General features: G+C 32.6%; 2 protein-coding genes across 3 annotated transcripts; both read right to left on the reverse strand.

Moving 5' to 3' along the window:
* Nucleotides 1-671: 671 nt before the first annotated feature.
* LOC107963013 (uncharacterized) lies at nucleotides 672-5,630 on the reverse strand. 2 transcript variants are annotated; one of them, XM_016899615.2, is made up of 6 exons: nucleotides 4,786-5,630; nucleotides 4,037-4,139; nucleotides 3,170-3,225; nucleotides 2,546-2,710; nucleotides 1,989-2,102; nucleotides 672-1,050 (listed from the first exon to the last, which is right to left on the reverse strand). In XM_016899615.2, the coding sequence occupies exons 1-6, from the start codon at nucleotides 5,443-5,445 to the stop codon at nucleotides 958-960; spliced, it is 1,191 nt and encodes a 396-aa protein (XP_016755104.1). In that variant the 5' UTR covers nucleotides 5,446-5,630; the 3' UTR covers nucleotides 672-957. The 2 variants fall into 2 exon arrangements, 1 of the variants encoding a protein (XP_016755104.1); XR_005904597.1 differs by lacking the exon at nucleotides 672-1,050 and adding an exon at nucleotides 2,247-2,428 and having other exon boundaries at nucleotides 1,988-2,102; nucleotides 4,786-5,574.
* A 2,320-nt stretch (nucleotides 5,631-7,950) lies between these two features.
* LOC107904295 (late embryogenesis abundant protein 47) lies at nucleotides 7,951-10,081 on the reverse strand. Its single transcript, XM_016830619.2, has 3 exons — nucleotides 9,690-10,081; nucleotides 8,605-8,895; nucleotides 7,951-8,368 (listed from the first exon to the last, which is right to left on the reverse strand). The coding sequence occupies exons 1-3, from the start codon at nucleotides 9,993-9,995 to the stop codon at nucleotides 8,207-8,209; spliced, it is 759 nt and encodes a 252-aa protein (XP_016686108.1). The 5' UTR covers nucleotides 9,996-10,081; the 3' UTR covers nucleotides 7,951-8,206.
* Between the last annotated feature and the right edge of the window lie 1,577 nt (nucleotides 10,082-11,658).

Genomic DNA, 11,658 nt, shown 5'->3' on the forward strand with positions numbered 1-11,658 from the left:
ATTATTTTTTACTATTTTGCTACTATTTTACAATATGTTATTATTATTTTGTTGTTAGTATTTTTAATGTATTATATTTTTATAAAAAATTATATACAAAAAATTAATAGAGAGAGGCCGAACCCAATAACATTTTTATCCAAACTAAGCCCAAATCTAACAAATAGGCTTAAATTCTTTGTTGAGCCCAATCAAACCCGACCCATGAGCACATGTACTTAAATCAAACAAAGACAGAATTGAGAGGTCCTTTTCATTTATTAATCCTAATAATTATCTTATTTTATAAGAAATAATGATAAATCATTCTTATAGTTAATTACTTCCTTAACAAAACCTAAAGTCTTAATCAAATTAGGAATTTAATTCAAATAGTTTAGGCAATTATTATAATTAAAATATTGACCTCTAATTAATTCAAAATTAGGTTTTATATTTAAAACTGAGTTTATAAATTTATACATCCATGTCAAAAAGCTTAAGTCAAAAAGCTTAACTAATTTTTTGGATTTATTTTCAAGGACTCAAATGAAATGAGACAAAATTCCTTTGGAAATATATCAAATCAACGAATTTCTATTTTATACACGAGCAATATTCAAATAGAATTCAAAGAAAATGGATGCGATAAGACAGAAAAAACAGAAAAAGGTTTCATTTTGATTGCTTGATTTAACCTTCAATTTTGAACTTTAATCTCATTATATGTTATTATCATACATACTATTTTTTGATATAATGTTTAAAACTACTCATAGTCCCCTCGCCAACATTTAAAAATATAATGAGTTTTAACACATTCGAACCCACATCCTCCTGTTTTGATATATACTCTCTCTATAAATCTCTTTATATGGTAACAAGATCAATTTATTAGAGAACCTTCCTATGCTAAATTTCCAATCCTCTTATTATTATTTACAAACAACTAATTAGTACCTATGTGGTTGTTAAATTTTAAAGAGGCCTCAAGAGAGGGTAGTCTTCAAGTAATTCCCGCTCCGATAACGTGCCATTCTCGTTCTGGGGCGTCCATAAGACCTCGACCGCCTGAATTACAATTGAAGATATATCAGCATTTCCAACATCGAAATTGAGACATCTGTGCTCACAAGTTACTTGAGCCAAACGCCAAACTCGAAAGAAACTCAAATTTGGCTCAGTTATTGTCTAGTTGAGCACAAACTTTCCAGTGAGATGAATTCGAGGGGTGTGCAAAATTTGAGTAAAATCGAAAAAATTCAGTTAACCGACCGAATTCAGTTAATCGGTCAGTTAACCGAATTAATTCGGTCGGGGGTCGGTTAATAATTTTTTAAGTTTTCAGTTAACGATTAATTCGGTTCGAAACCGGTCAGTTAACCAAATTTTTCGGTTTAACCAAAAAAATTAATAAATAAAATTATAATATACAAATAGCTCACTATTGACTCAAACCCAATCCAATATAAACCCAAATACTCAATCTAATATATATTAACCCAAGTACCTAACCCAACCCAATTACCCAACCCAATCATAAAAATTACAAATAATTTAATAAATAAAAATAAAATTCTAAAAATAAAAATAAAAATAAAACATATAATTTTATACAAATAATTCGGTTAATTCGATTAACTGACCGAATTAACCGAAAAAATTTCAGTTCGGTTAATTTTTTTGAAAAAATTTCAGTTCGGTTAAAGGTTAAAAATCTTTGAAGGGTCAGTTAATTCGGCTAATGATATTTCGGGTCGGTTAACCAACCTTGAACACCCCTCTTAATGCTTGAAGCCTTACTGTGCAACCTTGAGAAATTCAGTTTTACCTCGAATAAGCTTGTTTTAAAAGTAAAACTCGGTTGAGAGCATATCCAACTTCAAGCCTTGAGATTCAAGTCAAGCACAAACTCGAACTTCTTATGATTTGAGCTAAGCTCATTAATCCACTACTAAATATATAAACAATATTTACACGTAATTATTTATGGATAAATCGATTCTTACCAGTATTTTGCTTGTTGGAATGGATGCAAGCTTTTGCAAGGCCACTGCTAAGTCACCACTTCCATTGATGAGGGGCAATTTATGCACTCCTTCGGCAGCCACCAAAATTGTTATCTGACATTATAGAAATCGGATGTGAGTTGAATTACTTCTACCAAAAACTTAAAACCGAAAGATCTTTTCATATGTTTTTCGGTCTGTAGTTTATGCATCTTGAATAACAGGTTTGTAATCTAGACAATATGAATGCCGAAGTACCTTATTCCTTAATTGCAGTGCTAACTAATTAGTATTCCTAATGAAGCCATCTATGTCTCTTTGTACTGTATGTTGCTCGACTCTTTAGGTCTCCTAAAATGCCAGCATTTGACACGTATTTGGACATGGGTATGGGGTATCATTCTCCAAATATATGAAAGAAGAAACTTGGAAAAAGTTGCCTGTGCCCGAAACATACTATATTCAACACTTACAAGTCCAAGTAAGCACATGAAACAAAATGATGTCATCAACCCAATACGTTTGCAGTAGCTTTAACACAAGGAATGAGGCCTTACCACTATGTACTCGTTGTTAAATCCACTAGCTTTCTGAAATGTTGTACTTAGCCTTCTAATATTGCTCACATTCACTAGAGTCTCCTCATCAAATTTACCACGTTCTTCGATCGAGAGTTGATTGAAGCGTTTCTCACCCTCGTTCATGCTCCGTTTCACATCCACCTGTAGAATATACCTCATATAATCATCCCATATTGTTAGATAATCAAACATATTCTCTCCATCTCTCTCTCTCTCTCTCTCTCTCTCTTTTTTTTCTTCTGAATTAGTAAAGGTATATACGTGAGACACATTCTACTCTCTTTTTTTGCCAGGACATATTTATCACTCGGATATGAATCCGAGTATACCCCTACTCTTACATTCCAATTAACAAAGCATGCTGAAGAGTTTCAACCTATAACCTACCAACTAAATAAATTTTCAATGCCTAGGAAGCTATGACAGCTTATATTTTGTTGAGAATTATACGCGAGCAAAAAAGAAACCTTAATATCTATTGTAAAGTGACTATCGTTGAACATTTTTCCTAGAATCAAAAGGTCGGAAAAAGCGTAGTCGCAAGCTACAGTCATTCGCTGAAAGAGACAAAACTAAACCTTTCAGAAAGGGTAAACTTACATATGAATAACCCGAGATGCAATAATCAGGATGGTGAAGCAAAGCTAACGAGGTCTCTACAAAAAACCGAAGGCACATTAAAAAACTTCCTCGGTACACATAATCAATCTAACAGACATCTGACTTTGCATGTTTAAGAAAATAGTGGAACATAAACTTGCCAGACTACCTTATAAATCTACAGGTATTGCTAAAGAAAAACAGAATGAAGAAGGATCACAGGGTCACACTTACAGAAAAATAAAAGAAAGCAATGCAATGGATGGCATCAATGTCCATCCCAATCTAAATAAGTCACTAAAGGGGGGACAAAGTCTATAACTCTTATTGCTTGTAATTGTACATCAATTATTTCATAAGATATCATACATTTGTTATTTTCTAAGCTGATTTCAGAACAAGAAGCAATCATACCTGTGCTATAGAGCTATAAGGCTCATACGTTGTCTCTTAAGTTATTATCTTTCTTTTGTGATTAGGGTTGATCTAAGTTACTCGATTCTTTATTTTTCTTGAAGTATCCATGACTTATGCAAATGTTTGACGTATATCCGCACATGGCATTGGCTATGGTGATATGTTCTTCCAAAGATCCTTCAAATAAATGAAAAACCTTAGGAAAAAATTTGAACATTTCTCTTATGAGACAAATACTAGTTGTATCTGACACATACACTGAAGTCTGTGTTACACAAGGATTGGTGATGGGAGATAAGTGTCAAGGGATTTGATTGCTACAACGATCACAAGGGAAGAGCATTTTCATTCGTTGCCATTCATAATGTGCGTATCATGCAAAACATCTACCAGTTAATCCCATATATAACTTAAAATGCTTTATCTGTAACCAATTTTAGAGAGCATTACCTGTTAATACAAAGCCTAGCCCCTCAGCTGTAGAAGTATCGGCAACTTCAGCAATCCGATTCAGATCCCTTTGAAGAGATCGTCCCGTACCCAACAACCCAACCTAAAAGCGAAACAAAAAAAATGGTGAGACTGCAAATCCATAAATCACTAATTATGATGGTAATCAGCACAACTTCATGTCCATCTCATTTTCTTGTCTAACTCGTATCTTCTTAATTATTCTCATAAAATCAAGTCTCAAACTTGATAAAAGAAGAAATTCATATTAGCAGAATCTAAGTCTAAAGACTCGCCCAAAATTCACATTTGACTAATATTCGTAATTAGCCAGTGTCGGTTGATAACCAATCCATGACATGTTTCACCAGCTCTTTATTTTTCTTGAAATACTTGAATCCGATACCCATGTCCACATACATGAACATGACTACCAAGATACAACCCACCAAGTACACAAAAAAAATTTAGAAAAAATAAAACATATTCATGTTGGACACATTTTTGTACCATGCTCACACTTAAATCCGACAACATAGCTTCATATAATCAAAGAAGAAGCTCAATTAGCATTTTCTGAATCTAAAGACTCAAACCAAAATCCACATAAAAGCAACACTCCTATATGTTGCTTCACATCCAAGCTATGCAATTTCTATTCCTAATTTTCCACATGTTGATCAATCTTGTATTTATGATATATGTATATATATATATATATAAACCCGCAACAGAAAAGAAACACTCACTTGAAGCTTAAGAACACTGGTCCTTTCCATATCAGTAAGCACGCCACTTTCGGACCTATCCGAAAGAAACCCGGAAACCAAAACAAACGCAAAAAACCCAATCATAATCAACATAAAACCCGACCCAGCACCAACTCCGACCCCAACAGCAGTCCCAGCATAAAACCCACCGCCGCCACCAAACGGAGCCGGCGCATAATAAGGAACGGAATACGAAGAAAAGCTCGACCCTCCATTACTAGGCACTGAATAACTCCTCGAAGAAAAAGACTTCCCTCCCATCCTCCCACCTGAAGCAGCTAATGCTGTGCTATTAGGATCATAGATTAACAACAAACCCAATAAAACCGCGGCTATAACAGGCCTTTTCAAGGCCTTTAAAGCTTTCAAAACCGTTTCAGCAATGATCTCAAATGTGGTTTTAGTTTTATCATCTGGGGTGAAATTAAAATGGTTGGCATTGAAATTCGAGCGCGTTAGATGGTTTCTCTTGGAGAAGAAACATCTGAGGTTAAACTTAGCAAATTCTTGGCTTTGAAAAGTGAAGTTCCCGGTGAATTTAGTGAAGCGAGGGGGGGTAGGGAGGTGTAAACGAAGAGGAAGACATTGTTTTAGCTTTAAAGGGTCGGTTTGAAGCAAAGATGATGTAGTTGCCGCCATTGGAGATATTTGTGAGAAAAATGGGCGATTTGATTAATGTTATTATTGTTTTTTAGAATTGAAGGAAGAGAAATCTGAGTGATGCTGAAATTAGAGGGAGAGATTCTTTGTGGCCAGAAAACTGGAGACGGTTTTATTTTATGAGCCTTATCTTAAATTTTTAGTTTATTTTTTTATTAAAACTTAAAATTTTATTTAAAATATGCGATAAGTCTTTATACTTTTTGAAAACTTAAAATTTAATTTTTATACTTTTATTTTTACTTTCCAAATTTCAAAGTTCAGTTCTAACTATTTATAAATTTTTTTTTGTTAAATTAAGATTCATTACAACGTTATTTTTTAATTACATGACTATTAAGTAAATTTTTTCTATTTCAAAATATCACACCAGTAAATGTAACAAAAAGATTTAACAATTTTAAAACCTGGATCAAAATTTTATTTAGAAAAATAGGTCGTTTTTAGAGAGAGAATGTGAAAATGCACCAGGTAAGATGCGTTTTGAGGCAACGGTCACTTTCCCTCTAACCGCTAAATTCCAACGAATGAATTCTCAACAGCCATATTTTTTCCTATATAAACCCCTTTCAATTCCATTATTTTTCATTCAAACCCCAATATCTCAATTCACTTGATCATATTCTCTCTACAAATTCGTTTTAAAATTTTCTCTCAACTTAATCTCTTCGATTTTATTATATTTAATTTAATTTTTTAAATGACAATTCTGCTTATTCGTTTGAGGATGGAGCTAACACCTTAGAAGCCGAGATCGCATTGCAACTCAAGGTCCCTAGTTGACGGTGATTATACGATCACGGGTTGAAATGTAACTAGGGCTTAAAGTTTACAAATGCTTTGCCGTCAAGGGATTGAGTATAACTTGGGCCCCAGTCAATAGTGGTTATGTGAGCATAGGATTGAGTTTCTCCTCATCAGAGGCAGATGATGTTTTATAAATCTCATATAGAAGCTTAAGATCATACTTATAAGGAAAAACACAAGGGCTTTCTGGTATAATCGACTTACTCATTTTTTACATCTCCATTAAAGGTGATGACCTTGTTTCAATAACCCGTGACAAAGTTGGAGGCAACCAAGACTTCAGCGGGGTGGAGTTATTGTAGCAATTGATAAAAGATGAAACGCAACTCGAGGCGACAATGATTGCTATGATTAATAACTACAATTGTTGCTGCAGCACACAATGAGTCCTCTCTCCTGAAAGTGTTCTTACCCCCAAGTCTGTCATAGGTTATAGTAACAGGCTTACCGCCCTTAGTGGAGTCGGAGAAAATGAATAACTTGATTATATTGGAAGACCCCTATGTTTTTCCCTATCATTACAATCTTAGATTTCTGCATGGAGTTTATAAAATATCATCTTCTTTTGATTAGAAAAACTTGATCTTGTCTGCTCAAAACCACTAACGACTAGAGGTTTGAGTACTTCATCCCTTGATAGCAAAACATTTGTAAACTTTAAGCCTTAGTTACACTTCAACCTTTGATCGTATAATCACCATGAATTGAGAGCTTGAGTTGCAATGCCATCCAGCTTCTCAGGTGATGACTCCATCCTCACCCGACAGATGAAATTTGTAAGTCTTTAAGGGCCATTGCATACCAGCGTAAACTCAAACATACCTTAAAATTATAACAATGTCTATCTGAAATGCATACAAAAATAAATCTTTAAATCCAAATTTTCAGCAACCACAAAATGAAAAAAAAACAATTTTTAAAAAAGTGACATGAGGCACATTTTCACTTTCTCTCTTTAAAATCGACTTATTTTCCTAAATATAAAAAAATATAAAAACTTAAATAACTCTTTTTTTTGGCATATATGTCAAAATCAACCTTTTTTTAACAAAAAGAAAAATAAAAAGTGACTTATATTTGTGACGTATTAAAAATTCAAATGGTTTTAATGAGTCATTTTTTTTTGTTGGATTTTAACTTTTGTAAAAGAAAATAAACATATGTAATTAATCGAACCCAAAGAACTCAAGTATTAGATAACACATTGAAACTAAATTCAAGTATTAACTAACATATGAACCATTTCTTTGTACTTAAAATTTGAAAAATAAATCCTTTTACCATTTTTTATTTGAAAATTTTAATTCAATATTTAATATTGTTTGTATTTTTTGTCAAAATTTACTTCCCATCAGATATGCTTAGAAGTGTTCATGGGTTAGGCTAAATCGAGTCCAGATCAGGTCAATGCATGATATTAATATCATACATATTTACTAAGCCTAGTTTGACATGAAATATGAACATTAAGTTTTGTCTAAATCCGTTCATATTTTTAAATGGTTAATCTAAACTGGTTTACACCTACTATTTTTTTTATCTTTTAAAAATATAATTATCTTTATTTACTATATAAAATTTACTACTATTATATATTTTAGTAAAATTTTAAATATCAACAATTTAACATTTTTTAATATTTATATAATTCTTTATTTAATTTTCACATTATATAAATAAAATTTTTAAATTACTTAATTTTGCAACAATTTCATCCTCATTGTTTCCAATTTCCACAAGTCAGTTTATTCACATATATTTTAAGAAAATGATTACAAAATTAATCAACAATTTCGACTTGACCCAACTCAATTCAAAGCCAGTGAAGTTCTTGTAATTACACGTATACCAACATCAAAATTATATCCTTTCATCGAAAAAAAATATCAAAATTATATGACATGCATGACAGTCATTGGTGTTTGCTATACTTTCATTTGTGACTCTGGTTGAGTCTCGCAGCAGCAGCCACAGAGGCGGCAACACCGGCTGGATGTGTGGTCAGGTTAGGATCATTCCTCATCTCGGCACCCATTACCCCTTCTGCATCTTTCCGTGTTGCCGGCTTATCTGCCGGCAACTTTGCTGTCGCGTTCTATAATAAACCAGTTTACATAATCAATTTGATTAATAATTATATCGAATTTTTATTAATTAAATTAACTGAAATTATAAAACATATAACAAACCCAAAATTGTTTCGATTAATTCGATGGATTTTCTTTTAAACAAAATCTTTTTTTGCTAATTAGTGAAATTATTTTTTATGATTAACTGATTAATCTAGCCGAATCGAATTAGTTAATTTAGTTATTAGTAAAACTTAATTACCGCAAGAATAGCACCCAATTTGGTCTTGTCTTCATCTCTGGTTGCCCTGGCATTAAGCGTGGCAGCTGATTGAGCGGCCGCTGCAACGCCACCGGGCATTATGGAGGTTCGACCGGTGGCTCTCACTTCCGCCGCCTGTATTGCAGCGGCATCACTCCATTCCACCGGTTTTTTTCCTGCTGTAAGAGCAGTGGCTTCAAGTGCTTCCCCAATCGTGATTCCACCACAGTGTTCAGACGTCGAGTCGGTGTCCGATGCGAATGAATCTCCTTGGCTATATCGTCCTACAATCTTTAAAAAGAAAATCCATGTCGAGCATTATCATTGTTTGAATATATATTATTATTCCTCTAAATTAGAAAACCCAATCCACCTTTAAGAGAGTTTGGACATAGGTATTAGACTTAGAAATAGTATACCACGAATTATATTTGAATCAGATTAGATTCGTCATTTAGATTATTTAGGTATCGATCTTGAGAATAATATCATATTTGTGAATTAGAGATTTTTAATTCTTTTATGAATTTTTAATGAATTTTTAATTAAATTAATCGGACTCAGATCAACAAATCAATATTCTAACCGACCTGATCACTTGTCTAATTTTAAAAACATTGGGTTGGACACAAAAATTAGATTATTAAATAAAATGTAATGAGCTCTTTTTTTAATTTATAAAGTATTATTTTTTTATATATTATCTAGTTTATATCATATAAAAAATATAATATTATAAAAAAATATTAAAAATATTTTAATGTTGTTTATGTTTAAAAATTAATAAAAAAAGATAAATTAAATTTTAAAAAATGGATGATGTAAACATATTTAAGTTAGTCATATAAATATTATAGTAAATTTGAGTAAAATTTAAAATTTATATGTTGAATTAGATCGAATTTTGACAAACATAAATAAATTAATACTTGGTACTAAGTATAGACTCAGTACTTAGGCTCAGCTCAACCTAATTCAAACAGACATTTCTATAATATAAGAATAATTTTTTGATATATTAACTATAATTAAAAAGCGGTAACAAATATTAAATTAGAGCTCTCTCTATAGATTGCTCCTCTTACCTCTTTACCAAAGTACTCCGAGATTACACGTTTTCTAGGGGACTCGGTCTCTTTAATATAAACACCAGAATCAGCACTGACTCTTTCGCGGCCAACCAATCCCGAACTCTCATTCTTCGACGTTGCAAATTGCATAGATGCATCGACACCACCCTTCTGGGTTTGACCAATCACGGAGTTCCCCGCCTTCTGCATCATGGCAACATCTTTAGGTGCCACTGTCTTCTCGGCAAGCTCGCCTTTTCCGGAGAAGATATCTCCGTAATTGATTGGCTCTTGGGGCCTCTCCGGTTGTTGTTGGCTCATTTTCTTAGCATTTAAGTAATTTTGTTCAGAGTTTTGATTTGTAAATTTCGGTTTTTTAAAGGTTTACTGTGAAAGTAAAAGAGATTTTCGGGAATTATTAGAAGAAAATTAGTTTTATAAGGTGCATGGATCATGCAAATAGTTGGATAACGTGGGTGGCTACGAAGTGATGAGACGAGGGTTTGGGTTCAATGGACAAATGGTGTAATATCTGTGTTTGGAGATCAGAAATAGCAAAGACCAGACAAGACAACTGGTGTTTGTTATAATCATCAGGACTTGGTCTATGTTGCTTGAATTGGAGATGTAAATATATATGTTCGTTATAAACATAGAAATCTTGATTATCTCTTTACTTATGTTATCCAGACTAAAATTTTCATTTATCGATATAAATTTGAACATGAAATGAATTCGATCTTATAAATATACATAATTTAGTATATGTGTGTTTTCTCGTAAGGTTAAGGTGTTGATATTGAGATGGATTGATGATTACATACATAAATATGTATGTTATTAGGACTTAAAAAGTTTTATTTATTGACATTTAAATGTCGTTGTTATAGAATATTTCATAACCCGAAATTCGACCCATCCTTATGACTTGAAATTCGACCTTTATTGTGAGGTGGAATGCCTCATCACATCTTTGTGAGAAGTAGATCGCCCTATTGTATTTTATCATCTCACGTGCGAGCACTCCTCATACCCCCATCAATAAGGGCAACCTCGTGAAGTGATCCCATCGCAACTCATCACCTCGCGAGGTTGAGCACGCGAGATGGATCCCATTGTATCCCACCACCTCATGTGCGAGCACTCCTCGCACCCTATCAATAAGGGCAACCTCGTGAGGTGATCTCATCTCGCGTGTCACCACCTTACGAGGTGGAGCACATGTCTTGCTTCCTATAATGATACTTGAGTGCGAATACCATCAGAAAAACATGTCTTAAGGTATGTGTCAAACTTAAAAAGAGAACGTGCCATCTACATGACATCTAATTATCTCTTAAAACGTCACATCAGGAAACCATGAATTATAAATATATATGAAAGAGTTGCGGGAAAAGTACAGAAAGAACATCAAATATATATATATTTGAGTTTATTGTGATTTTCAATAAAGCTAAGGACTTGATTTTTGAGATGGATTGATGACATGCATCTTAATTATTTACCCTGGACTCAGGATTTTATTTACCAACATACATTTAAACATAAAAATGGATATGACCATGTAATATATTCCACAAGTTTTGCTTTGAAGGCGAGGACTCGGTCTTTAGATGAGTTCTTATAATTAATGGGAATCTCAATTATTTCTTAAATGAGTTTATATAATTAATATTTATAAATATCAAATGAATATGAACGAGATTAATTAAATTTTAAATACAAAATATTTATAAATATAATTCATTATTTAATAAATTTTTTAAAAAAATTGTTATATATAATAAACAACAACACCATCCCATACTAAATATATAAGATTCAAGTTCCATAAAATCATATAGAGAAGAAAAAAAATGCGTTGTATTACGAGTGATATGAGTTAACTCGATTGTTATGATTGATATAATAGGTATCGATTAAAATTTATATCAAAATGAAACCTAGGCTTTGTTCTAATTTACTATCAAAACAAAACATTTTA

The sequence above is a fragment of the Gossypium hirsutum genome, chromosome A11 (genome assembly GCF_007990345.1).
Source record: "Gossypium hirsutum isolate 1008001.06 chromosome A11, Gossypium_hirsutum_v2.1, whole genome shotgun sequence".
In the NCBI taxonomy this organism is placed as follows: domain Eukaryota; kingdom Viridiplantae; phylum Streptophyta; class Magnoliopsida; order Malvales; family Malvaceae; genus Gossypium; species Gossypium hirsutum.